The sequence below is a fragment of the Tenrec ecaudatus genome, chromosome 10 (genome assembly GCF_050624435.1).
Source record: "Tenrec ecaudatus isolate mTenEca1 chromosome 10, mTenEca1.hap1, whole genome shotgun sequence".
NCBI lineage: Eukaryota > Metazoa > Chordata > Mammalia > Afrosoricida > Tenrecidae > Tenrec > Tenrec ecaudatus.
This window is the reverse complement of record NC_134539.1, coordinates 79,381,329-79,407,425: the sequence shown is the minus strand read 5'-3', so window position 1 is coordinate 79,407,425 and position 26,097 is coordinate 79,381,329. Positions and strand designations below refer to the sequence as shown.

The following is a 26,097-nucleotide window of genomic DNA, read 5'->3' as shown; positions in this document are numbered from 1 at the left end:
GGTTCCGGCGGGGTTGGTTGTCAGAATCGCAGAGCCCTTGTTTGACCTCAAGCGTGGGAAGCGCGAACCTTGTCCTGACCCTCACCTGCACCCTGCTTCTGGGGGAGCCGAGCAAGTCCTTTCCCCCCCAGGGTTCAGCCTCCGCTGTTTACACAAGTTGTTCTAACCTAACTGTTGGGACAGCGCTTGGATTTCCCCGGGGGGCGTGGCCAGGGAGGCGGAGCCTCTGGGCGTCCTGGAGATGGCCCCTAGCAACGTCAGAGGTCCAGGCTGTGCGAGGCGAAGGGGCTGCGAGGAGGCTGGCCCAGCCCGCGGGGTCCTCCTGGAGAGGACATCATGACCGACACCAGCGAGGTCGAGGTATGGACTAGGAGAGGCTGAAGCGAGGAAAGAGGGCCAGGGGGTTGAGAACTTAAGTCTGGTTTGGCAGGGAAGACTTGAAGTAGAGGATGCAGCGGCAGGGAGCCTTCAGAAAAGGTCTAGGCTGAGATGCAGAGGATGGAGGCATTAGGCCAGGAGAAGGCTGCTCCGAGGAGATGGCATTGCCCAGTCGAGGGGACTAGGAGAGGGAAGAAGCCGGAACCTGAGAAATTTTAGGAAATGGAACAGACAGGACTCAAGGTCTGAAGGGGACATAGGACACTGGGCTCAATGGCTAGCACTGATAGGACATGTCTCCATCAGGTGGGAGGCCAGATGTCTGATGAGCTGGTCAGTCTGGGCCGGCCAGGGGTGAGGGCTCCACAGACTCTCTGAGGGGCTGCAGGACCCTGAGATCTGTGGCTTGGGCTGGGCCTGGTGAGGGGGAAGTGTATGCCAGCACCTGCCTGTGCCCATTAGACCTTCCTCCTCACCAGTTTGGAATCTAGGTGGAGGGCGTGGGAGAAGACCAGCTCGGCCATCTCCCAGTCCTCTTGCTCTAAGCATGTCCAGCCTTGGAAGTAACTGCCAGGGAAGGGGAACACAGGCAGAGGGGATAGCCTTTACTTGGGGGAGTCTAAGGGATATAGGGAGGGGTGCAGAGGGGGAGAGATAAGATGGATCAGGAAGGCCCTGGCTCTGGCTGTAGCAAAGGGAGAGGGCAGGCCAGAGAGGCTTAACTGCATGTGAGAAGGGGAAGCTGGGCTGAACCACTCTGAAGGGGAATTGTGCCACCAGGTCCCAGATGGCATCTACCTGGTCTCGGTTCAAGATCACCCACTCACCCTCCTATAAAATACCTGGGAGTGTGTGTGAGTGGGGTGGGGGTCCACTTGTCTGTGAGGGCTGCTACAGCCTTGCCACTGTCCCTTGGTTGTAGGATGCCCTGGAGCTGGAAGAGGACTCTTCAGCGTACACCAAAAAGCCCCCCGTGATTTCAGTCCCAAAGGACCCAGTGAAGTATATCTTTGGAACCAGCCAGGTGTTCCAGTGCCTCGATGAATTCAGATCAAAGCCCAAGGGCTTAGCAGTGCCTCTCAAAGTCCGAGAGTAGTGAGTGACCGCCTTACTCCAGGGTCCAGCTTCTGGGCTTGTCCAGCTGTTGACAATGCTTTGCAGCATTGGGCCATTAACTCTCCCTCTCTGTGCTTCAGTGAAATCAGCATCATGGGGTTCTTCCATCTCAGCAGATAAAAGGCTGCTGACTTGGGTGAGCCCCAAGAATGCCAGCCACCTTGCAAAGGAGTCTCGGGGAGGAGATGAGCCAGTCAGGGTGTGATGTAGCAACAATGAAAAATAGAACTTTCCTCTAGTTCCTAAATGCTTCCCCCGCCCCCCCCCCATGGTCTGAATTCTCCCTTGCAAGTCTGGCTAGATCAGAGGATGTACACTGGTATGGATAGGAACTGGAAATGCAGGGAATCCAGGGCGAATGATCCCTTCAGGACCAGTGGTGTGAGTGGAGATACTGGGAGCATAGAGGGAGGGTGGATTGGAAAGGGGGAACCGATTACAAGGATCTACATGTGACCTCCTCCCTGGGGATCGGACAACAGAAAAGGGTGAAGGGAGACGTCAGACAGGGCAAGATATGTCAAAACAATAATTTATAAATTATCAAGCGTTCATGAGGGAGGGGGGAGTGGGGAGGGAGGGGAAAATGAGGAGCTGATGCCAGGGGCTTAAGTGGAGAGCAGATGTTTTGAGAATGATGAGGGCAATGAATGTACGAATGTGCTTTACACACTTGATGTATGTGTGGATTGTGATAAGAGTTGTATGAGCCCCTAATAAAACAATTTTTAAAAAAATGCTGGCCAGCCCTCCCTGGGTCTCTACCTATCCTTCCTTCCTCTTCACCCAAACACCCCCCTCTCCATATGCCTTGGGCTCCCCCAAGTTCAAGGCCAGCCCCTCTGCCTGTGTTCCTCTTCTCTGGCAGCTATTACCAAGGCCAGGTGTACTTAGAGCAAGAGAGCTGGGAGATGGCTGTGCTGTTCTTTTCCCGTGCCCTCCACCTGGACTCCAAGATGGTGAGGAGGGTCTGATGGGCACAGGCAGGTTCTGGCATACCTCACTGTACCACCTGGTGCTACTCTCGGGTCCCCCAAGTCCCTAACAGGAACTGACTGTCAAGACTCCGGGAGACCAATTTCTGAGGCGAGGACAGCAGCCTGGGTCCCCTCGCCTGCAGGTGGAATTCTACGCCTTGCGGGCCGAGGCTTACATTCAGCTCTGCGACTTCTCCTCCGCTGCCCAGAACTTGCGAGTGGCATATTCCTTCGAGCCAGAGAACACCAAATACCAGGATCGGCTCACCTTGGTGCTTTACATACAGGTGCCTGGAGCTGCCCAAGGGTCCTGTGGCTCTCCCTCCTGCGGTGTCTTGGGTGGAGTCCCTGTCCTTGGCTCCAGCTCTCTCTCCCTAAGGACCTCCTCACTCCCGAGTGTGGCTCCCACCCAGCTGAGCCCTCTCATCTCCTCTCCCACCTCCCGAGCTGGCTCGGGCAGAGCTGGGTGAAGTCTTGCAGTGCAGGCCCACAGTACTGTCTGTGGTGTGGAAAGTCTCTGCACTGCCCCATAGGGCTGGGGGTCACTGTTGTTTGTGTCTGCAAGGCCGCCTGTTGGAAAGATGAGGCTTTCCGCTCCCGTAATAGAGAGGTACGGTCTTGGAAGCCCATGGGGTAGTTCTACCCTGTGCTGTAGGGTCTCTTTGAGCCGGTCTGGACCTGGTGGCAGTGAGTTATTGCTGACACACACTTTGCACTCTTTAGGACAGCATGGAACAGTCCCACAGGCTTTGCTGAGCTCTCATCTTGATGGGAGCAGACCCAAGGGGAAGCTGGTGGGTTTGAACCTCTGACCTCTGGGTTAGCAGCCAAGCACTTCCTCATGGTGCCACCCAGACCCCTTGTCACTAGCCACAGCTATTGAGAGCCCTCGACACACGGGGTGTGGCTGAAGAACTACATTTCCACTGATACTTCATTTCCACTCATGGAGCTGTGGCCCTGCTATGGCCCTGCAGACCTGTCACCTGTCAGATGGGACAGCACAGTCCTAGAACCTAGGTGCCTGAAGTGCTGAAAGAGTGGACAGGGAGGGCTTCCCACTGAGCTGTTAAATAAGAGCAATATTAAACCAGAGCGCCCCAACATCTTCATCTCTGTTTCCATGTTGACAACTCTGGTATCTTTTTTTAAATAATCGTCAGGCAGTCAGCCTCCAGAGAACCCCACCTATCTAAAACGGAGGCCTGGGAGGAAAGTGGTCACTACACAGAGTGGGAGAAAGTGGGGGAGAAGATCAAAGGCAGAAATCTGACCTGAACAGTTACAACTTTCGTCAGTAGATCCCCTCTATGACGCATCCTGGGCCTGATCTGGTTTCCAAAATGTTCTGTGTTTTTGGTTTGTATGGTTTTGTTTGTTCATAGTAAGGCAGCTCAGAGGTGTTATGTCAGAGGAGGTCACCCTCTTGAAGTTGTGTTCTATATGTTTTTTCCATCTGGGGGCATATGAAGCCCAGGACTGATGAACCTATGTGGACAGCAAGTAGAATAAGGGGTTCGAAGAGAGGGGAGTTCCGTGGGGGTGGGGGGTAAAAGGGAGCCAATGTCAAGGTGTCCGTGTAGAAAAAGAATGTCTGGACACTGATTGTGGTAGTGACTGTATGATTCTACTGGATGTGATTGAACTATGGAATGATATAGGTATTAACTCCCAATTTTTTTAAAAAGTCAGCTAGCCAAGTCTTTTTTAAAAAGATCTGAGGGCCCCAACCATGTGCTTCATGTAACCACTGGGGCCCTGAGTCCTGCACTGCTACTTCCTGTGCCACCTTGAGAAATGGGCTTCCCCTCTGAGCCTTAGATCCCTCCCCTCCAACAGGCACAATCCATCCTTGTACCAGTGAGGCAGCAAGTGCAAGGTTCTCAGCACAGGCCTCAGCTCCCAAGAGCGCGGCCAGTCTAAGCTGGAGCCTGTCACGCCTGTCAATGCTACTGCTTACCTCTGCCCTCCTGCTTCCCTGCTGGGTGTCTTCCTGTCTCTAGATCACTCTGGCTCCTCTGCTGTGTATCCCTTACTGCCCCCTGCTACCTCTCCCCAGCTCTGTGGCTCCTTCCATCTCTGCTTCTCTGCCCCTCAAACTCTCTCCCCAAGTCGAAACCGCCCTGTCCTTGCCTCTCTGCCCCTTCACCCATATTGTGGGCCCTCCGCCCATGGCTGTCGCTGGGCTGGAGACACAGGCACAAGTGGTGGCCTCCTGTGTCCTCAGGGCCAGTGCCTGTATGAACAGTGCTCCTTTGAGGATGCCCTGAACGTCTTCTCACAAGCCTCTGAGCTCCAGCCCCAGAAAGCCTGCTTCCGCTACCGGTGGTGAGTGGTGCCCAGCCTCCTGCAAGCCCGCCCTGCCTCCCCCAGCCCTACAGATAGTAAACCCCTGCCCCTCTCCCTCAGCATGGCCTGCCTCCTGGCGCTGAGACGGCATCAGGACTGCCTGCTGCTCCTCACCAAGGAGCTGAAGCAAGGCTCGGCCAATGCAGACATGTACATCCTGCGGGCCAGGATCTACAACTTCTTCCGCAAGGTAGTGCGGGCCGCCCTGGTGTGGGACCCTCCCTTAGCCTGAGTGCCCAGGGGGCTGTGAGGCCAGCCACCAGGGGGCAGAGGCCCCTCTGGTCAGGCCTGACCATTGGGCATCCAGTCAGGCAGCTGCTCAGCTTTCCTCAGCCCTGATTCTATCAAGCCTGTGCTGGCGGGGAGGGAGCGGCAGCGGGAGCCACAGGGTGAGAGCTATGTCCCTCAGCAGACAATTGCACCAAGAGTGATGAAACCACACTAGCATCATCGTCATATTGGCATCATACCACGGGTCACCACATGGGACTCCCCCAGGGCAACACTGGATGAGACAAACATCCTCCCCGTCCTCCTCCTCCTTTCTTACGTCCCCATCTCTCCCTCCTCCCTTGCCTCAGTGAGCCTTGCCTGAGCACCCCCGGCCAGCCAGCCTGGGGGGCATGAGGACAGAGGTGCAGGGAGTGGCTGGGGGCTGTAGTGGAGGAGGGGGAGAGCCGGCGGAAGGAGGAGACTGAGTGTGAGAGGACATGGGCTCACCTGAGCATTTGGAGGAACCTTCCTGTCTCGTGAACCCGGAGCCCCTGAATTCTTCCCAAGAGCAGCAGGAGTCTTGAAAAGGGTGTTCTCAGTGTTGGGGCGCTAGGAGGAGGGCTACTTTAGAGAGCCCCCTCAGCTGCTGTGGGGGGTGTGGGTGGGACAAGCAGGGGTCTGGGAAGAGGCCGGGCAGGAGGAAGCCCAGCAGGAGAGGAGGGGGGAGAGCTGGAGGGTGGCCACGAAGGTCAAGGTCCACAGTCCCTTAGAGGTCAGGAGCAGAGGTGCAGGCGTGAGAGAGAAGCTGGCGTCCCACACTCCCCCTGAGAGCCACACCCAGCCTTGTGGCTTGGCCTGGGTAGACAGGGAGCAGGAGGATTCCAGAGGGTGAAGTACAAATATGGAGTGGCCTTGTGTGGGCAGCTGGAGGTGTGACCCTGTAATCACAGAGGGAGGGGACCACTGCCCCTCAGGAGCACCCGTGTGTCACCTTCAGATGCTGGGTTGCGTATCCATCCCACAGTGACTCAGAGGGAGGCTCCTTCAAAGGTGTGAGACTAGCAGTTATTGGTCATTACCACAGGGTACTGTGACTAAGGAGCCCTGGTGGAACAGTGGTTAAGCGCTCAGCTGCTCACTGGAGGGTCAGTGGTTCCAGCCCACCAGCTGGTCATCAGGAGGAAGACGAGGCAGTCTGCTCTGGCAATGACTGCCTTGGAGACCCCTAGGGGCCAGAGGACTCTCAGAGAGCGACAGGTGTCCGAATCCATTCGGTACCAACAGGCTTGGAGTTGCGACTTTAGCTGCCTCCTTGCGAGCCCTGCTCCATGTGCTGAGCATGGTATTGTGTTTGTCTGGAAAGCTCCATTTCGCTCTTCACAGTGGAGGAAACAGACCAAGGAGGGGTGGGGGTGGGGCAGCTTGTCCAGACTCAGCCAGCTCATGCGGTGCTGGCCTTGAAGCTAGGTCTGCCCATGCTGAGCCCAGCTCCCAGACACTTCCCACTCTAGCACTCACACCCCACCCATTTACCCTGCAGGACATGGGAGGGTCCTAAAATTGTTGGCCGAATTGCTGACCAGTGCATCAGGGAAAGATGTTTACCTGGGGATGTTGTCTCGGTCCATTCTAGATCAGAGTTGTCTTCTCTTAAAGGTCAGGGACGAGGGGGAGAGTGGAGGTGGGGATCCTGAGGACATAGCCATCCTGACAGGAGGCCACACCTCCTGGGAGCCTCACAGAGGCTCACTGAGCCAGGAGTGGTCCAGACTAAACACCGACCGGGCTTGCCCAAAGCCACATCTGGGAAGAGACCAGCTAATGGAGTAGGATTTTCCCACAGTGCTCCCCTGCCTCCTTCAAGAGAGGGGATAGGTGAAACAGTGACGTGGAGAGGCCTTGAGGAGGGGTGGTGTGAGGCATCTGCCACGTGAATCTTGACCTTTGCCCTCTCATCGTTCCCCTGGATCCCACCCCCACCCACACAGGCCAGCTTCTGCTACCGGGACCTGCACAGTTCCTTGCTGCTGGATCCCCAGAACCCACAGGCCAAGGCGCTACTCAAGGTGATGGTGGACCAGGCCCAGCAGGCACGCCAGGATGCGGGGATCCTCGCAGTACAGGGCAACATGCAGCGCGCCCTGCAGCGCATAAACTGTGCCATCGAGAACAACCCCCTGGACCCCAGCCTCCTCTTCTTCCGGTACTGGGTGGGCTCAGAGCAGTCCTGGGCTCCAGGCCCTGTCCTGCCACTGACCTGCTCTGTGGGCTCAGAATAGCCTCTTCTCTTCCCTGGCCCTCCGTCTCCCCATCCGGCCTCTAGTAACCCGATCCTCCTTCCCCCAGGGGTCAAGGCATGCCTTTGCTACTGTCCTTGGAGAAATCTAGACCCACAGGCCTGCTGAGCCCCTAGCTCAGTGGGCAAGGCTTGGCCCTGAAATGCAGCCCTTCCTGTGATTGGGACGATCTATCCTCTCTGAGCATGGGTTTTTCTCATCTACAGCCGCCAAAGCAAAACCCACACTGCCATCAAAGCCGTTCTGACTGATAGCGACCCTGAAGGACAGAGTAGAACTACGCCCTGGGCCTTCAGGGACTGTCCATCTTGATGGGAGCCCGTGCGCTCATCTGTCACCTGCCTCCCTAACAGTGGGGGCAAAAATGTCGGTCAGGGCCCATCAGGGCTTCCCATACACACACGGCTCCCAGGAGAGAGGAGGCAGCTTTGACCAAGTGTTCTATTGGGCAGGAGGCGAAGGTTCACCGAGCAGATAGTCAGTTTCAGACACATTCTGTGCTGACCCATTGGTTGGAATTCCCTCACCTACCCTTGCTTTGCCCACACACACCCCTTTCTCTCCTAACCCCCTGAAGCTTTGCCCTTGGGCAAATGCTGCCCTTTGGTCTTAAGTGGCTGGTATTCGACCCCAGGAGTGAGTTCCCTTTCAGACCTGAGGGTACAGGGCCACACAGTCTGGCAGCTCTCCTTCCCCCCCCCCTCACCTGTCTCTGTCCAACCAGTAAGGCAGGTCGTGTCTATAGGTTGAGTTTTGTCCGCATCTTTCTCGTGCGGAGGCCATTTCTAAGAGACGTGAAGAGTGTGCGTGATGGTGGGTGAGTTGGCTCAGGAGGAGGAAGTGAGCCCACCTTGCAAGGTGCAAGTGTGCAGGCAGCGACTTGCCTGGCGCCCCGGCCGGTTGGGTGGAGGAGTGCCTTTGGGCCTGAGCCCACGCCCCCCCGCCCGCCGTATGCCCTTGCCCGCAGGGGCATCATGTACCGGCGGATGCGAGACTTTGATGGTGCTGTGGAGGACTTCCTGAAGGCGCTGGACCTGGTGCCCGAGAACCAAGAAGTCCTGGTGCGGCAGGTGCAGCGGCAGCTGCTGCTGGCCTACAATGACTTCGCGGTGCAGTGCTACCGGCAGGGCGCCTACCAGGAGGGCGTGCTGCTGCTGAACAAAGCGCTCCGGGATGAGCAGGGCGAGAAAAGTCTGTACATCAACCGCGGCGGTGAGCGGGGTGGGCGTCAGCCAAGGGCCCCGGCCTCGCCCTCTCTCTGCGGTGCCTCCTGCCGCTTCCTTGGGGTGGGGGCAGAGACACTTGAGTCCATGCTTCTCCCCACCACTGAGTTGGCCTTCGAATGGAAGGGAAGAAAGAAGGAAGGAGGGGCGCAGGGAGGGACGAAAGGAAGCCTTCGAGAGCCTATCATAAACGCATTTTCCAGAGGCCCAGAATCGGACAGCTGGGAAAAGGTGCCCGGATGCACGGAACACCCCCGTGGGGTCTGACACTGCCCACGCGTACCTGTTTCAAACGCTGCAGCATGGGCGTGGGCAGGGGTTCCTGGGTGCTGGGAGCGGGGGCCCACTGAGCTCTGGCCCTCGGGCCCCAGATTGCTTCTTCCAGATGGGCAGCCTGACCTTTGCTGAGGCCGACTACCAGCAGGCACTGGCGCTGAGCCCCTCGGACCATGGCGCCAACCTGCGCATGAGCCTGCTGCAGGAGAAGCTGGGCTGCTGGGAGCTGAGCCACAGGTGCGGTGGGGCTGGCCCGAGGAGCCCTGCTAGGACCCCAGGGACAGACTGCTCCTGTTCTCCGGATTCTTCTCCCAAGTGCTGTAAAGGATCCCTCGCTTCCTCTTGCTGATTCTAGTCATGCATGCTTCTTCTTAAAGACGAAGCTGGTGTGTCTCGGATAAGTGCCCCCAACCCTCAACAGGGCCCCCCAGACGTGTCCTTGTGCATTATCTGCTCCATGTGGCTGGGCCACGGGGTTGCCTTGCACCACCACCTGACGGGCGGGGCTGCTCCCTGGTGCTGCCTCAGTGACGTGTCATGCCATAAAGGGCAGCCAGGCTCTGCTCTCTCGTGCAGTCACACTTTGGAATACTAGAACTTACACTGCTGGAAGGAAAACGACCCAATCAGGTTCACGAGTGTTAAACTTTTCTCATAATGCCCCCAAAGCCAAAGCCACTGCCACCTAGTCGATTCCAGGGCCTGGGAGACGGAACTCCCTAAAGGGGAGCAGCCAGCCATGTCTTTCTCCCGAGGAGTAGCTGGTGGTTTTGAACCATCAACCTTGATGAGAGGTTAGCAGCCCAACAGCTAATTCACGGTGCCACCAGGGAATCGGTCTCTGCAAACAGTGACCCCCATGTGTAGGGCACTCGAAACCAGCAGAGAGGTGCAGGTCTGGCATGCGTGACCTCACTAGGTTTATTCTGAGGGAGGCATGGCTGGCAAGGAAGTTATCACAGCAGCTTCTAGAATCCAGAGACTTGGAATGAATGATGGCAGTATTCGCTCAACGGTGAGAGTTCACACGGTTCAACTTTAAGCTTTTACCTTTAACCCAAGGTTAAAGACAGAGGCCCCTTGGGGAAGGGGGTCGGAAGCCAGCAGCTGCCGACGGAATCTCAGGGAGGGAGCAGAAAGGCAGGGCACCCACATGGATGTTCCATCTGGGCTCCACACAACAAGGGCCAGGGTGCCTCAAAGACCAGCATGCCATGTCTTTTCTCCAGGGGCTAGAGCAGGCCAGAGGAGGGAGGCTGCGGAGAGATGGGCTCTGCATGCTGGGTCAGGATGAACCTAGGGGCTCTTTAGTCGTCGTCACCCGCTTCTGTGTCTACGTTCAGCCATTTCCTAAGGAAGTGCCCCGCGACTTACAGGTTTCTAATGACTTATAGTCAATGGTAGTAGACAGCCTCACAAGGATAGACCTATTTCTAAGTTCATATGAGTGCTCAGTGTATGTGTATATGTATATATACACATATATATGCTTAGTATGTCTATATACACACAGAACAGTGACCTACCTTTGGGGGTTTGAGATGGTTAAAGAAACATACAGGGTTGGGGAACTGATTACAAGGATCCACATGTGACCTCTTCCCTGGGAGAGGGACAGTAGAGAAGGGGGGAAGGGAGACTCCGGATAGGGCAAGATATGACAAAACAACGATGTATAAATTACCAAGGGCATATGAGGGAGGGGGGAATGGGGAGGGGGGGAGGGGAAAGAGGACCTGCTGCAAGGGGCTTAAGTGGAGAGCAAATGCCTTGAGAATGATTGGGGCAGGGAATGTATGGATGTGCTTTATACAATTGATGTATGTATATGTATGGATTGTGGTAAGAGTTGTATGAGTCCCTAATAAAATGTAAAAGAAGAAAAGAGAAAAAAATGATTAGGGCAAAGACTGTACAGATGTGCTTTATACAATTGATGTATGTATATGCATGAACTGTGAAAAGAATTGTATGAGCCCCAATAAATTGTTAAAATTAAAAAAAAAAAAAGAAACATACAGGGGGAGGGGGTAAAATGAGGAGCTGATACCAAGGGCTCGAGTAGAAAGCAAATGTTTTGAGAATGATGATGGCAACATGTGTACGAATGTGCTTGACACAGTGGATGGATGGATGGATGGATTGTGATAAGTTGTATGAGCCCCCAATAAAAGGATTTTTTTAAAAAAAGAAACACAGAATACCCAGCCTCCCTGCAGAGGGTTTACAACAGTTTTCCAATTCTGCTAACCTAATAGGTTTTTAAAAATCCCACTGTTTATTTAAATTGTTAGCATGACCCATAGCACCTTTCAGGGTTTTACTGGCCAACATGGCCTGCCCAGAGGGGCCCTGCGGGTCCTGTGAGTTTGACTGAAGTACACTCAACTGCTAACCGAAAGGTCAGAGGTGTGAACCCAGCAGCCATTCTTTGGGATAGAGATGTAGTAGTCAGCCTCCATGAAGATTAGTTTTGAAAACCCCATGAGGCAGTTCTACCCTGATCTTTGGATTGCTCTGAGTCAGAATGAACTTCACAGCATTGGGTTTGGCTTGGGTTTCTGGCCTGCACAGATCTTTTTGCTCACTTTGCAATCGAGTTGCCCATTAAATATACATATTTAATATATATTAAATGTGTATATGTATGTGTGTGTGTATACACACACACACACACACACACACAGGAGTTCTGTGTGTTACTGCTGTTAGGTGCCAAGTCAGTTCGGACTCAGAATGAAACACTGCACGGCCCTGTACCATCTTCGCAAGTGTAATGTTGGGGCTAATTGTTGTAGCCACTGTGTCAGCCCATCTCATGGAGGGTCTTCCTCTTTCTCACTACCCTTCGACTCTACCAAGCATGATGTTCTTTCCCAGGGCCTGGTTTCTCCCGATGATATGCCCAACGCACGTGAGACCACGTCTTTCCATCCTTGGTTCTAAGGAACATTCTCGCCGTCCAGGTACTTTCGGTATTCCTTGCCAGCACCACCACCCAAGTAAACCACTGCATCTTTAGTCTCCTCTGTTCGCTGTTCACCGCTCACATGCTTAGGAGACCCTCCGAACTGCTCTAGCTTGGGGCAAGCACCGAGGCCTTCAGAGTGACACCCTTGCTCTTCCGCCCTTTGAAGAGGCTTATACAGCACATCTGCCCAATAGCAGACTTGACTGCTGCTCCCATGAGCTTGTGAAGCCAAGTAAAATGAAACGCTGGTCAACTTCATCTTTTTCCTCTGTTTGTCATGTTGTCTCTTCGTCAGCAAGGGCTTCAGGCCCTCTGCTTTCAGCACGTAGGGTTGTGTGTACGTATCATAAGTTGTTGGTAAGGCTGCCTCTGGTTCTGATCCTGCTCTCTGTTTCTAGTCCAGTGTTTTAGGTTCTCAGATCGGCACACAGATTGAAAACGTCTGGTGAAAGGAGACACCCCTGATACCCCCCTTTCCTGAGTTTCAACAACACAGTGCCCTTTGCTCGGTTTAACCGACGACCTCTTGGCCTATGTACAGGCTCCAAAAGAGCACAGTGAAGGGTTCTGAACTTCCCGTTCTTTGCCACGTGATCCAAAGTCGGTTTCGATCCAGTCTAATGTCTTTGTGTCATCAACCAAACACAAGCACGCATCTTTCTGACATTCTCTGCTTTCAGACAAGAGCCATCCGAATGAGCAGTGGCGTCCTTTATGCCACATCCTTTTCTGAAGCCTGAGTTTCTGGCAGCTCCCTGGGCATGTGTTACTGTGACCGATTTTGAATTATCTTCGGCAGAATTCTACTGATGTGATATCAGTGATATTGTTCAATAAGTTGTGCTCTCTGTTGGGTCACCCTTCTTTGGAATGGGCACAGATATGGATCTCTTGCAGTCTCCTGGCCAGATGGTCTCCCAGATTTCTTGGCACGGACACGCGAGGGGTTCGAGTGCTGCATCCGTTTGGTGAGACGCTTCAGTAGGCTTTCCTTCAATCCATGGAGCCTCGTCTTTGCTGGTGCCTGTAGTGCAGCTTGAATCTTTACTTCAGTAATGGCTGCACACCGCCCGATTCTTTGGGGTACAGCCGTTCTGTGTCTCCCTGGCCCATAGAAGCATCAGTTCTACAACTGAAGGCTGGAGCTTTTCCTTCGGTCTTTCAGCTTAGGATGCGCTGAACGTGTTCTTCCTTTGAGGTTTCGAACCCCAGTCCTTTGCACGTTTCTTTATAACGCTTCATTTTCTTGAGCTGCCTTCTGAAATTTTCCACTTTTAGCTCTTTCACATCATCCTTCTGTTGTTAGAGCACTTCGCAGTCTCTTCTGACATCCTCTTTGGTCTTTTCTTTCGCTTTCTTCATGGAGGAGGTTTTTGTTTGTCTTCCCGAGCCTGATTTCGTGATGTCATCCCACAACTCTTCTGCGTCATGAGTGTTCCTAGCATCAAACCTGCCCTTGAAGTGGTCTCTACATTCGGGTGGGAAGTACTGAAGGTCACGCTTCGGTTCTGTGGACTTGCTTTCACTGTCTCTGGTTTCAGCACGTGTGCAGCTGCGGTCTGTTCCAAAGTTGGCCCCTGGCTTTGCGTGGGGTAAGGACACTGAGCTCCATCATGTCCTCCCACAGATTCCCGTGTGTTCCATCTGACAAGGTCCACATGTAGAGTGCCTGTGGATGTCGCTGCGGGAAAAGGTATTTGCGATGACGTTGCTGTTGGTCTTGCAAAATTCTGTCACGGGACCCCCACCTTCGTGTCTGCCACCCAGGCCACATCTTCCAGTCTTGGTCCTTCTTTGTTTCCAGCGTTTCATTCCAGTCCCCACTGATCATCAGTGCATCTTGATCGCAAGGTTCATCCATTTTTGACTCAAGAAGTTGGTAGAATGCTTCAATTCCTTTATCACTGGCTTTACAGGTTGGTGCATAAATGTGAAGAATAGTTGTTTTAATTAGTCTCCCCCCCAAAAAAACTTCTTATAGGCTAGGAACATGAGTCTAAATATAAAAAATTCTGTGTAGATACATTTTCCCTGTGAACCTCTTCTCTTTGGGTGTTTTTTGCTAGTAAGTAACTTGGACCTTGTAGTCAAATTACTCTCTTGTTATTTGTACAGATGGGTTGACGATGGTCTCAGAAAGGCCTCCCTGGTCCCAGGGTCCTACATTCTCCTTGGTGTGGTGAGAGAGTTGTAGACATGGTGGAGAAGGGGACCAGGGTCCAGCCTGGCTTTTCCTGACTCCCCAGGTGGGCCAGCGCATGGCAGCGGGGGGCCTGCTCTCTTCTGCAGGCAGTTCCATAAGGCAGAGAGCCACTTCACAACGGCCATCGAGCACAATCCCAAGCAAAGCCGCTACTACATACAGCGGGCCAAGAGCCGACAGCTGCTGCAGAAGCTTTTTGGAGCCCGCCAGGATGTCGCCACTGCCCTGATCCTTGAACCTCACCAACCACAGGTGGGTTCCTGCAGGGTCAGGTGGGCCTTGCTCCGAGGGTGGGCTCCAGGAGCAAGACCCCGAGGTCACCTAAAGAGGCTCTTTGTTCCTCAAAGAAATCTGGTCTGATTGCTCCAAGAACTGCTACTGCTAGAATTATATGTGTGTGCCAGAGACTGCTCTAACCACTCCCACTGGCATCAGTCTATTTCCCCTCCACAGCACCCAAAAGACCCACCCGAAACCCACTCCATGCCATCCAAGCCCATCGGACTCACTGCAACCCTGTCGGGCAGGGCAGAGCCATCCCCGTAGGAGGCTTAACTCCGTAAGGGAGCTGACAGCCTCACCTTTCTCCTCTGGAGAGACCGGTGGCCTCAAACTGCTGGCCTTGTGGCTAGAAGCCTAGCAATGTCATAAGCACTAGGCCACCAGGGCCTCTGCCCAAAAGACAGGTAATACTGTTGCTCATCATCTGCAAGAAGAAAAGGCAGGCTCAGAGAAAGCAGTTCCCCGGCCTCATGTGACAGTTTCGAGGTCAAACCCTCAGTACCTGCCTCCAGAGCCGGAGACTTCCTCCTGCGATCATAATTCTGTCTCCCAGCCCCCTGCCAGTTCCGGAGCAAGAGGGTCGAGCTCTTTAGAAACAGTTTTCAAATCCCTTCCTCCCTCTTTTGATGGGGGCGTGGTTATCGCGCAGCAGGCTGCTCACCGTGAAGCTAGTAGTTCAACTACACCATCAGCTCCGTGGGAGAGAGCAGGGACTTCCACTCGCTTCAACAGTGACAGTCTGGGAAACTCAGAGGGGCAGTTCTGCCCTGTCCTAGCGGGTAGTGAGTTTGGCCTTTTGGTTTTGTCTTCTTTTTAGTTTCCTTCTTTATTTCTGAGAAGGGAGGAATCCAGGTGGGTGAGGCAGCAGCACCCCTGCCGCCAGTGCCCATGCCTGGCTCTGGGTTACCCCCTTTCTTGGCAGCTGCTCCCACTGGTGACCAACCTCTTCCCGGGCATGTCGGTAGAAGAAGTGCTTAGTAGCCAGGTGGCCCAACTGGCCAGGTTACAGCTGCAGCAGTTGCTGGAGACCAATCAACAGTTCAGGATCCCAAAAGGCATTGTGGGGTAAGCTGCCTGGGCAGGGGCCAGCGACTGGGCCCTAAGGCTCCTGTGGCCCCCAAGGCCTCTGTGAGTGAGCCACTGTGCAGTCGCTGGCACTCGGGGCCCTGGCTTGCAGGTTGCTCAGGGAGCGGGAAGCGGAGCGCCAGAAGGCTCGTGCCATACATCAAGCGTGGATGCTGGAGCAGCCACCTCCCTCCAAAGAGCCAGCTGACACCGGCCAGGCTCTGCTTAATAGCCCCGAGGAAGGAGCTGAGGCCCAAGAGGAGGAGGAGGAGGGAAAGGTGAGTGGGCCACGTGCCCTCAGGGCCCAGGGCTGTGCAGAGAGAGGCCCCAGCTCAGCCCCCTTTCACATAGGTGATGGGTTGGGGACATCCTGCTACGAGATGAGATAAAGATGGGAACACCAAGGGGCTTCCCTGGGGGAGGGTGCAGGAGCCGGTGGGGAGAAAGGCACCCTGGGGAGAAAGGCCTCCCTACACCTTGCCCACACTCACCTTTGCATGCTCTGCTGTCTCGTACTGGCCACTTGTGCTAGAAATTTCTTCTGAAATTCATCTGTTACCTTTGGGTTAAATGTAACCTAGATCAGGAAAGTGCAGTTTTACAAGCTGACTAGAGCCTGACACCTTTATCCACAAGTCTCAGATCCCAGGGGACCCTCCCCCACCTTACTGCCCACTTTACAAAGCTAATCCGTGTGCTAAGGATTAAAGACATTGGTCCTCAGGAGCTCTGCCTCCCTGCCCTCTAACCCCTATGCATCCCGCAGGGCCCCAGGGGTGAGACTCAGCTGGGGAGGGTGGCCCTGAGAGTCTGGCCAACCTTTCTCCTTGGCTGAGTGACCTTGAGCAGGCGGTGTAAGCACTCAGAGCCCTGCTCTCCTGACCTGTGCCCCGGGCAGAGCAGGAGGCCCCGTGGACAAGCTGGGGGAAGGCCGGTAGAGCAGGTGGCCACCCGGCAGTTGCTCACAACACTCACCAGGACACAGCACTTTACAGGGTGCATAAGGGCTGGGGCTCTAATTTTCATTTTGCTGATCGGGAGACTGAGGCCCAGGCCTGCTGGACTGGCCACTCTCCTTCCTGTGGTGGTGCATCTCCCCGTCCCCATCCGAGCCTCATCCTTGCGGAACCCCCAGTTTGAGGAATGACTAGAAGAGGGCCCCAGGGTCCTTCAGGGCTGTGGCCACTGGCCCAGAGTCCCCCCAGCCTGTCTGCTGCCACAGGAGGAGGGAACCACGCTGCCCCCCAAGAGGAAGACCTCCCTGTCCAGTGGCTACCTCGACCGGACCTCCTCGGGCTCCATCTTTGGCTGTAAGTCTCCGGTGCCCCTTTCAGGCCAGAGAGGGAAAGGCTAGTGGCCCGGGCTTGAGCTGGGCGTGCACGTGGGCGCGAACACGGGCGCTGCCACTTGTAGTTGTGCAAAGAATCGTCCTGTCCTCGCTGTGGAGGTCATGGTGAGGGCCCAGGGAGACCATGCCCAGTGCAGAACCAAAGCTTCCCAGAGGCTGCCGCCTTCTGGGCACGAAAATAAGGGCTTTTATCCTCACCCCGTCTAGGACGCCAGGGGACCCAGGCTCAGGGAGGTGGCTCCGCAGACCCCCAGGCCGGTGAGAGCAGTCCATGGCAGGGACAGTGGGCAGCTCCCTGCCTCCTCCCTCCCTTCAGTGTCTGTCCTCGGAGGGAGTGGTGCTGGCCAGGCCTGTGCCAGTGACAGCGAGGCCGGCCCTCGGGCAAAAGGACAGCACATCTGAGGGGCTTCAAAAAGTTCACGGGAAAATTCCATCCTCCTTTAGTTCCATTTTCCCAAACTTTCTGAACCCCCTGGTGTGAGAGAGGACAGACCAGAGGCTTTATGGCGTCTAGGAAGGAGGCTTCGAAAGGCGTTAGTCAATGTGGGAAGTTGGGAAGCGAGGGGAGCTGCTGCAGGCAAGGGCCAAGAGTCTAGGGGGTGCACAAGCTAGAAGCCAGGCAGGCGAGGGCAGGGGACTGGCGGGGAGGGGCCTGGGTCCCTTGGCTCAGGTGACCCAGGGAAGTGGGATGGGGCTGGTGTGTCCCGGCAGGCTTGCTCCTTGGCTTATGGGGAGGGAGGCAAAGGAAAGCAAGGATGAGTTCTGGGGTCTGCTTCTCCCGGAGGTGTCCAGGGGCAGCAGGGGCGGGCCTTGAACTCTGAGACACACCTGACAGGAGCTCTTGGCACTCCCTCCCTCCAGTCACGGCTACATCCCTCTCAGAGACAGAGACATCCACCATCTATAGGAGCATTTCGTCCACTGCCCTGACGTCCTCTGACTCCTCACTGCCCAAGAGTCCACTCTCAGATTCTGAGGTCAACAAGGACGCAAGTCTACAGCAGAATGCTAGCAAAACCAAGCCCGCCCCGGGACAGAACCAGAGCCTCGGTCCGAGTAAGGACTCCAAGGGCCCACATCAGAGGCCCAGCAAAACTAGGGCCCCGCAGGCCTCGAGGGCCACCAAGACCGAAGATCCCCAGGCCTCAGGTCAGAGGCCCAGCAAGACCAAGGGCCCCAAGGCCCCAAGGCGGAGGCTCAGGAAGGCCAAGGCTGTCCAGAGCCGGAGCTGGGGGCGAAGCAAGCTCCCTGCCCAGGGCCGGAGCTGGGGGCTGAGTCGAAGCTCCAGCAAGACCAAAGATTTCTGTGACCTCAGTCAGAGGCCCCTGGTGGTCAGTGCCGCCCAGGACCAGAGTGGGAAACAAAGTCTAATTCCCAGCGAGAGAAAGGTGTTCACTCAGAAGTCTGGCAAGGAGAAAGCTGCCCAGGGACGAAGCCCAAGCCTCAGCAGGACCGAGGTCACATCTGGCCCCAGCCAGAGTCCCCAGAGAACTGAGTCTACCCAGAGCCGGAGCCAAAGTGCTGGTAAGACGAAGGTTACCCAAAGCCCCAGCAAGACGGAGCCCTTGCAGAGTCCAAGCCAGCCCCTCAAGAACACGTCTTCCCAGCCCCGCAACCAGAGCCCCAGCACCACCAAGATGGACCAGGGCCGCAGTGCCAGCAGGAAGCCTGCTCCCTGACAGGCCACCGGCCCGCACACAGCCTGCTGTGGAAGAGAAATGCCCGCCCACTGGGCCAAGGGTCAGACACCCGTGCCGTTTCTCTGGCTCCAAGGCCAAGTTTATTTCAACTTGTTCTCTTCTTTGACAACGTTAAAAACTTTACAAACCAGGTCCGAAGGGCCGCTTGAGTGACTTTATCTGTGGGGGGCTGAGCAGTCCCAGCCTGCTTCCACGATGCAGGTGGGGTGGGGGGAGGGGATATAACCCCACTCGGGAGGATGCAGCCACAGCCACAGTCCCTGAGTGACAGACAGTTCACAGACAGGCTCACGGGCAAGGGTCAGGTCTCAGTGAGGTTCTGCGCTGACCAGAGGTATACTTGGGGGAGAAGGAAGGTCAAGATGCCCTGAAAAGCAGCTGAGAGCCGGGGCCCACCCTGGTCCTGGGCCGTGGCCTAGCCCACACTGGTCTGGGTCTTCTCCCACTGGGCTCTGGGCCCCACAGTCCAGGAAGCGGGGGGCGGGCTCTCCCAGGCGGCCCAGTCCTGTGGCAGAGAGCAAAAGGGCCGCCGAGGCTCAGAGGAAGAAAGCGATCCGGGAGGCCACGGTCTTGCAGCCGTTGGAGGAAAAGAGCAGCTCGTCCTCGGGGAAGAAGGTGCTGCTGTCCAGCACGGCCTGTACCACCTCCTCCCGGGGCTCCAGGCCCAGCTGCGCCAGCTCGTTGAGCACGCAGTGCCGCACGTGGTGCCGCTGCAGCGGGAGGAAGGGCACCACGGCGTCCAGGAGGTGCTCTTCCACGATGCCCGAGCGCCAGAAGCCATCTGCAGGCAGGGAGAGGTCCCCGGGTCACGAGGGCAAAAGCCCAGGCTCCCCGGCCCTCAGCTGTGGGGGGTGAGCTTTGGAGGGTTCTGGCTCAGGGGAGTGGTGTGATTTGCCCCAGGTCGTTAAGTAGGGAGCCCCGAGTCTGAGTGATGAACTACCTGGTCAGCGGGCAGAGAGTTAGGCCCCGGGAGATACTGGGGAGCCTGGCCCCTGCGGCCTGAGTGAAGCTGCCCTTGGGAGGGGGCTCGCGGGTGGAACACTCACGGTGCGGGTTGTCCAGCACAGCCCGAGAGATGGCCGGCTCCAGCTCCTGCAGGCGGATGTCCTCACGGTCCCGCCGGCTGCGCCACGCCTCCAACACGACCTGATTGATCTGCTCACCACCAGTGTTGCTAAAGCGCAAGTGGGGAAGGGGGGCGGGACTCAGACTGGGCCTAATGGGGCACAGGATGTTGCCCTGGCACATGAGGAACCCGGGTGGCACACTGGGCTGCTAAGTTCAAAACCACCAGTTGCTCCTCGGGAGGAAAAAGAACTTTCTACCCCACAGTTCTGCCCGTCCTAAAAGTTCGACCAGACGGCAGGGATTGAGTTGTGTTTGTTTCGTTTGTTTCTTTGCCCTGGTGCCATCGAAACACAGCCAGGCCCAGGCCCAGGCCCAGGCCCAGGCCCAGCACAGTGCCCGCAGGAGTCAAAGCCACTGAGGACTCCCTGGGAACCACACCTCTCTCAGCACTGTAACTCACAGCGACCACGTGGCCCGCTGAGGGCTCACAAAACCCCTGCTGCCCCTGTGCTGGCTTTCCCTCCCAGCCCTGAGGGATGCAGTCAGGTGCCATCAAGTTGCTTTGGACTAAGAGAGCCATGATCCTTATGGGTGGGTCACAGGTCTTCCTAATGTGGAACCCCTGGCTGGGGTTGAACTGTGGCCCCAGGGCTCTGGAGAGGGGGAATTACTCAGAAGAGTGCGCTGAAGCTCCCAAGAGACGGGAAGTGATGGCCTGAGGAAATAGCCAAGATGCCTGGAGGCTGGGATGAGATCCCTTGTCCTTTCCCCAGGCCTGTGATCTCCTGGCCGCAAAAGAAGGGACACCCACAGGGCTTTATCAGCAGGTGGCTCCCAAAGGCAGGCAATCAGAGGAGAATGAGGGAAGTGCAGGCCCCAAAGCCAGCAAGCACACACACTGCTAAAGGGTGTGTGTGTGTGTGTGTGTATGTGTGCGTGTGTGTGTATGTATGTACAGGACACACCCCTGGGGAACCTCCCAGACAGCTGAGTGGTGATCAGATCACAGCACACTATGCTACTGAGGAAACCCACAGCCCTCCAGTTGATGTCAACTTAACCTAGGTAGGACTTCCAAGTGTTAGTTCTTAGGGAGCAGCCAGCCCCATCTTTCTCCTGGTGGGTTTGAACCACTGACCTTGGAGTTAGCGGCCCAACACTTAGCTCTCAGTGCCACTAGGCCTCCTTATTCCTCCCGGGTGATCACAAACTAGAGGATGACTACATCGTTAGATCGCTGCCAAGCCACTGGGAAGCACAGCAGGATGACATACCGCACAGACCAACACATTCCACCCCTTGCCTGTACGCAGCTCCTCAAAATCACACATAATCCTCAAGGAAAGACAATTATGAAGTCGAACTTGGGGCAGCATGATAAACATTCTTTTTTTTTTTAAGAGCCCCCAGTGAAATGGTTTATTTTTTTTAAGATTTATAGCTGATAAACATTCTTATAACTAAAAATGCACTCGCTACACTCAGGCTTTTTAAGAAAAATAATACATTGCTATTGTAATTAGATCTTCATCAAGCTATCTTTGTTAATGTGAAGCAAAACTGTAGTTATCAGCAAAAGTTGGTAGTAGAGAGAGCTTATACTTGCACATCCAATTTAAATAGAAATAAAAGAGTATCTTTTAAAAATGGTCAAGGGGGACCCCAACCACTACAAATGGCCATGCCACCAGCAAGAATGTGAGGAGTCTTGGGAACCCCCGACTGGGCCCAAGGGGGCAGTGTTTCCATTGTGGGACCACAGGCCAAGAATGGAGTTGGGACTTCTAAAGAGTGCCCTTCCAACTGTGCCCTCTGCCAAGTGGGGCCTCACCTGATGAAGATGAAGATGGCTTTGCGATAGTTGGTCCCATACACAACCCAGGAGGGGCCCAGGAAAGGCCGCAGGACCTGCATCAGGCCGGGAGGCAGCTTGTCCATCTCATCGAAGAGGAAGAGAGAGCGGCCACAGGCGGTCAGGTTGCCCTGGACCCAGCTCTTAAGATCCTTCTGTGAGGTAGAAATAGGAGCTGAAGGGGGCGGGAGACAGTACCCGACTTCTTCCCAAGACAAGAACTAAGCCTTCACACAGCGATGTTCTTCTAGAGCAGTGGTTCTCAACCTTCCTAATGCCACGACCCTGGAATACAGTTCCTCATGTTGTGGTGACTCCCAACCATAAAATTATTTTCGTTGCTACTTCATAACTGTAATGTTGCTACTGTGATGAATCATCGTGGAAATATCTGATATGCAGGATGTATTTTCATTGTTACAAATTGAACATCATTAAAGCATAGTGATTAATCACAAAAACAATATGTAATTATATATTGTGAAATATTTATGAGTTTTCCAATGGTCTTCAGCGACCCCTGTGAAAGGATTGTATGACCACCCCCCAAGGGGTCGCGACCCACAAGTTGAGAACCGCTGTTCTAGAAAGTACCAACCCTTTCGTGGTGGCCCAGAGAAGGGCAGGAACTTGCCCAAGGTCACAGGAGAACAGGGTTCAAAACCAGGACTCCCATCTCCATGTTCAGGGCTCCTCGCAGGGCACCTATTACTTTCAACCAAAGGGGAAAGTGCTTCCCTGCCCATAAACCATCCTCATGATGTGGGCAGTTGAAACAGACCGACCGATGACCGGAGCTAATGCAATCTGAGTGGTTACTGGGCCACAATGGGGCCAAGTGATTTCCAGGGCAGGCCAAAGCAGACTGGCACACGGAAGTGCAAGATACACGATGCCTTCATAGGAATTACAAGTGCCTTTCCAGTACTACACACTGATATCATTATTTACCTCCCGAAATGAAACAGCGAGCATCCAGGTAGAATGGTGCTCAGGGTGGGTCCTGAGGGCTGAGCCTCCAACTGGCTATGCGGACTGAAGCAAGAGGCTCCCCCCCCCCCACCCTTCCCACCACCACCACCCCACCCCCCGCCTCCCAATCCCTCCCCCAGGCTCGGGGCCCACTCTAGAATCTGTAACCCAAAGTAGGGAGGAATGGTGGTACCAGACCACCCAGCCTACCTTGTAACGGTCAATGTGGCCGGGATGGGGGAAGTGGATGACCGGGGAAAAATGGTGTACGTGGGGGCTGCGGAGGCCGCCCCGGAAGAGGTAGTGTGCCAGCAGGGAGCTGACATAGGACTTGCCAGTGCCTGTCCAGCCATGCAGGGAGAGGACCAGAGGCTTGGTAGGGGCCGGGTCCCGAGCGAACGCCTTCAGCGCCTTCACCACCAGTGCCTTGGCTAGGTGCTGGCCGGCCAGATGCTGGGCCAGATCACACTCCAGACCTAGGGCCACAGAAGGGCAGAATCAGCCATGAGCACACCTTCACCAAGGAAGAGGTTTTCACGGGGCAGCCTGGTCTAGGTACTCCTACATTCTGGGGCTTTATTTCACGTGTTGTTTATAGAAAGGAAGTGGGGTCTTTTTTAAAAATCATTTTACTGGGGCTCATACAACTCTTATCACAATCCATACATACATCAATTGAGTAAAGCACCCTTATACATTCGTTGCCCTCATCATTCTCAAAATTCACCTTCCGCTTGGGTTCCTGGAATCAGCTCATTTTGGAAGTGTGGTCTTTTAGAGGTTGGGGCTACAGGACCACCTTCAGGACCTGGATCAGCCGGGCAGCGGCCCTACCAACCAGGGATTCGGTTTGCAATCAGCCCGGTTTGCGATGTCCACCGACTGGCCCCAGGCCCCTGCCCATCCCCAAGCCAGGCTACTCTCTTGAGGAGCAGTCCACTGCAAGTTGGCCTAGAGCATCCCTCAAGCGCTACGTTGTCCAAGGCAACAACAGCAGGGCTGCAGGCTGGCCGGGCTCGGCTCAGACCCCAGCATGTCACCCCAAGCTCTCACGCTAGCTCTCAGGTCTGGAGACCTGGCCCTGGCGGTCCTTCTCTCAGGGGCCACAGCTGTCCCGGACGCCGGGGCCGTGCTCTCGCCTGGGGCAGCCCCTCGGATCGGGACTCCAGCGCTGCTTACCCGGGAAGTCGGGCCGGAAGTCGCAATCGCAGAAGTCGCCGAAGTTGCAGCGCAGAGAAGCTAAGTCCCAGGCGGCGACTGCCGCCGAGACCAACCCGAGTAGCCCGAGGAACGAGCCCCAAGGCCAGCAGCCGCGCGTGGCAGCCGCCATCCAGGTGAAGCCCCAACTTGGTCCAGGGCCACCAACCGCGTCTCCCGAAAACTACAACTCCCGGCGTACATCGCTCCACGGCAGCCACGGCCTACAATTCCCGGCGACCCTCTTGCTCTAAGGCCCGCCCCTTAGCCCCGCCGCAACCGGAAGGCAGCCTCCAGGGGGAGCCCTGGAATCGTCCAATCATGGGCTGCGGACCGCGTTTCCATAGCGACAGTAACTAGGAGGCCAGCGCAGTCGCTCTGACGTAATGGAGGATTGGACCGCAAAAGGTGACATAACAATTATAGCAAAAACGTGTGCGGCACTTTATAGCGTGCAAAACGCCTTTTTCTTGCTTCTTTTTCCCTAAACAAAGAAGTGCTCACTAATAGCTTTGTTGAGCACCTACTTCAAACAACCCCCCCAAAAACAAAAACAAAAACAAAAACACCTCACCATACTGGTAGCAACCCTATAGGGCAGGGTAGGACTGCCCCGGTGGGTTTCTGAGACTGTAACGTCACCGGCGTAGAAAGCAGTGGTTTCGAACTGATGACCTTGGAGCCAGCAGCCCAACGTGTAACCACAACACAACGAGGCCTCTGAGGACCTACTACTGCTATTACTGCATTTCCCCGAAAATAAGACACTGCCTTATATTTCCTCAAGAAGAAGACACACTATGGCTTATTTTCAGGGGATGCCTTATTTTTATTAAGTATGGTACAACAGTCTACATTTACTCAATTATAGTCTTCTGGAACACCAACCCACAGTGCTGAGTCAAACTGCAGCCACAGCTTTCCTTCTTCCCCCTGAGGACAGTAACACCTAAAGCAGAGCGTCCTGCTTCTCACTTCACGGAGACTGACTCTCACTGTCCATGTCTCCCTCTCTGCCTCAGCTTGCAGCTTGCACAGAACGACCGCGACCGGACAGGGGAGCCGACCTTGTGGATGGGACTGCCCGCACCTGTCCCGTCACCTCCGAGACAGCAGCTGTCACGATGGGGCAGATGAGAAGGGATGCCCATCTTTGTGACCACTCCTCACCAGTACGCTCAGAGCCACACCTTTCACTAAACATCTTATTCTTGGGGAATGGCTTATATTGCACAAATGCTTAGAAATCCTGCTACGGCTTATTGTATGGGATTGTTTTATTTTCCGGAAAACACGGTAATGTTTGCTGGTTCCCATGGAGTTTATTCTGACTCATAAGGAGGAGAACTGATCTCCATTACTCACTCACCGACATCTGGTGGATTCTGACTCATAGTGCTAGGCAGCCAGAAGAGGGACTAAGGGGGGTTGTCTCCCCAATGCCCGCATAGGGGTTGGAAAGAAACCATGCACCCATTAGACACCTAGGGAAAGATCCAAACTGAGCATGCTCACACACAAGCCCCTTGGGCCCAGGTGGGAGGTCCACCTGGGCGCAAGGACTAGGCCCAGTCATGACATCATACAGGTGGGCTTAAACTCAGTGTTAGGATCACCCACACCTCCCCAGCCAGTAGGAGTAAAAGTAGTTCATCTCTCTCTCTCTCTCTCTCTCTCTCTCTCTCTCTCTCTCTCTCTCTCTCTCTCTCTCTCTCTCTCTCTGAGGCGTTGCTTGGCTGGTTGGGATTCTTTCCTGCTTGGGCCCTGGGGCCCGAGGTCCTACTCAGGGATCCCTCTCAGCCCCTGGGATTTCACAGTTCCCTAGCTCTCCCGTGCTTAACCACTAGTGCCACCAGGGCCTCACTGTTAGCATTAGGTGCCTGGAGTGTATGGTGTGCCCTATGTATGTATATGGTACCTGCCATGCAGAGAAATGGCGCTATTTCAATTAGTGTTCGGCCTCAAAAGGTAACAAAAATATTCACTGCCAACCCATGCGTATGAAAAAAATCTGGCTGCAACTCTGTGCCAAGTGCTTTAAAATCAACCTTAGGAGATCTGTGCTGTGTGCCCATTTTACTGAGGAAATTGGGGAGTAACGAGGTAAACCTCTATCCAAAGTCACAGCTAATGAATGGAATGGAACCCAGGTCTCGTTGCCAGCAAAGATCGAATACAAGTTATGTTCTCCAGTCTATCTTGGTCAAAGTACTTGTAAACAAAGAGCCTTAGAGATTTAAAAGTCAGTGAACTGGTTCCTCATGCCTCTCCCCTGTTCTGGGATTGAGTTACCTACTCCCCTAAAAGACGACTGTCTTCTTAGCCCACTTCAGAAATTCCTCCTTCATCCTCATGCCTGTAAACACACACAGACTTCCAGGGCCACATTTCAAAGGCTGGAAAGATGGCAACAGCTCACAGGATGGAGGAGAGAAACTGGAAGAACTTCAGTGTTTCCCCCTCTCCCCTGCAGTCCTTGGTTTTCAAAGAGCCCTTCTACCAGAGACATCTCAGTTGCTCGGTGGTGCTTTTGTGGAAACTGTCAGTGTGGCTTCCAGGGACAAGGGACGGGGTAGGAATGAGGAGTCAGGCCGGCGTCTCTCCCTCTGG

General features: G+C 55.0%; 2 protein-coding genes across 3 annotated transcripts; one reads left to right on the top strand and one right to left on the bottom strand.

Moving 5' to 3' along the window:
* Positions 1 to 3: 3 nt before the first annotated feature.
* TTC16 (tetratricopeptide repeat domain 16) lies at positions 4 to 19,001 on the top strand. The gene is made up of 14 exons (XM_075559557.1): positions 4 to 360; positions 1,301 to 1,473; positions 2,363 to 2,453; positions 2,615 to 2,758; positions 4,699 to 4,799; positions 4,881 to 5,010; positions 7,022 to 7,236; positions 8,298 to 8,542; positions 8,925 to 9,066; positions 14,090 to 14,255; positions 15,208 to 15,350; positions 15,463 to 15,701; positions 16,502 to 16,660; positions 17,560 to 19,001. Exons 1-14 carry the CDS (start codon positions 337 to 339, stop codon positions 18,375 to 18,377), a joined length of 2,790 nt encoding a protein of 929 aa, XP_075415672.1. The 5' UTR covers positions 4 to 336; the 3' UTR covers positions 18,378 to 19,001.
* TOR2A (torsin family 2 member A) lies at positions 18,457 to 23,682 on the bottom strand. 2 transcript variants are annotated; one of them, XM_075560753.1, is made up of 5 exons: positions 23,470 to 23,680; positions 22,501 to 22,766; positions 21,298 to 21,473; positions 19,445 to 19,572; positions 18,788 to 19,179 (listed from the first exon to the last, which is right to left on the bottom strand). In XM_075560753.1, exons 1-5 carry the CDS (start codon positions 23,618 to 23,620, stop codon positions 18,935 to 18,937), a joined length of 966 nt encoding a protein of 321 aa, XP_075416868.1. In that variant the 5' UTR covers positions 23,621 to 23,680; the 3' UTR covers positions 18,788 to 18,934. The 2 variants fall into 2 exon arrangements, with proteins under 2 accessions (XP_075416869.1, XP_075416868.1); XM_075560754.1 differs by lacking the exon at positions 19,445 to 19,572 and having other exon boundaries at positions 18,457 to 19,179; positions 23,470 to 23,682.
* Between the last annotated feature and the right edge of the window lie 2,415 nt (positions 23,683 to 26,097).

Excerpts from the sequence above, each read along its gene's own strand:
- TTC16 (XM_075559557.1), top strand. The coding sequence starts at position 337 with ATGACCGACACCAGCGAGGTCGAG. Across the intron at positions 7,237-8,297 it reads CCCAGCCTCCTCTTCTTCCG|GGGCATCATGTACCGGCGGA; the intron begins GTACTGGGTGGG and ends CCTTGCCCGCAG. Across the intron at positions 16,661-17,559 it reads CTCGGGCTCCATCTTTGGCT|TCACGGCTACATCCCTCTCA; the intron begins GTAAGTCTCCGG and ends CCCTCCCTCCAG.
- TOR2A (XM_075560754.1), bottom strand. The coding sequence starts at position 23,620 with ATGGCGGCTGCCACGCGCGGCTGCTGGCCTTGGGGCTCGTTCCTCGGG. Across the intron at positions 22,767-23,469 it reads CTTCCGGCCCGACTTCCCGG|GTCTGGAGTGTGATCTGGCC; the intron begins GTAAGCAGCGCT and ends CTGTGGCCCTAG. Across the intron at positions 21,474-22,500 it reads GCCACATTGACCGTTACAAG|AAGGATCTTAAGAGCTGGGT; the intron begins GTAGGCTGGGTG and ends TCTACCTCACAG.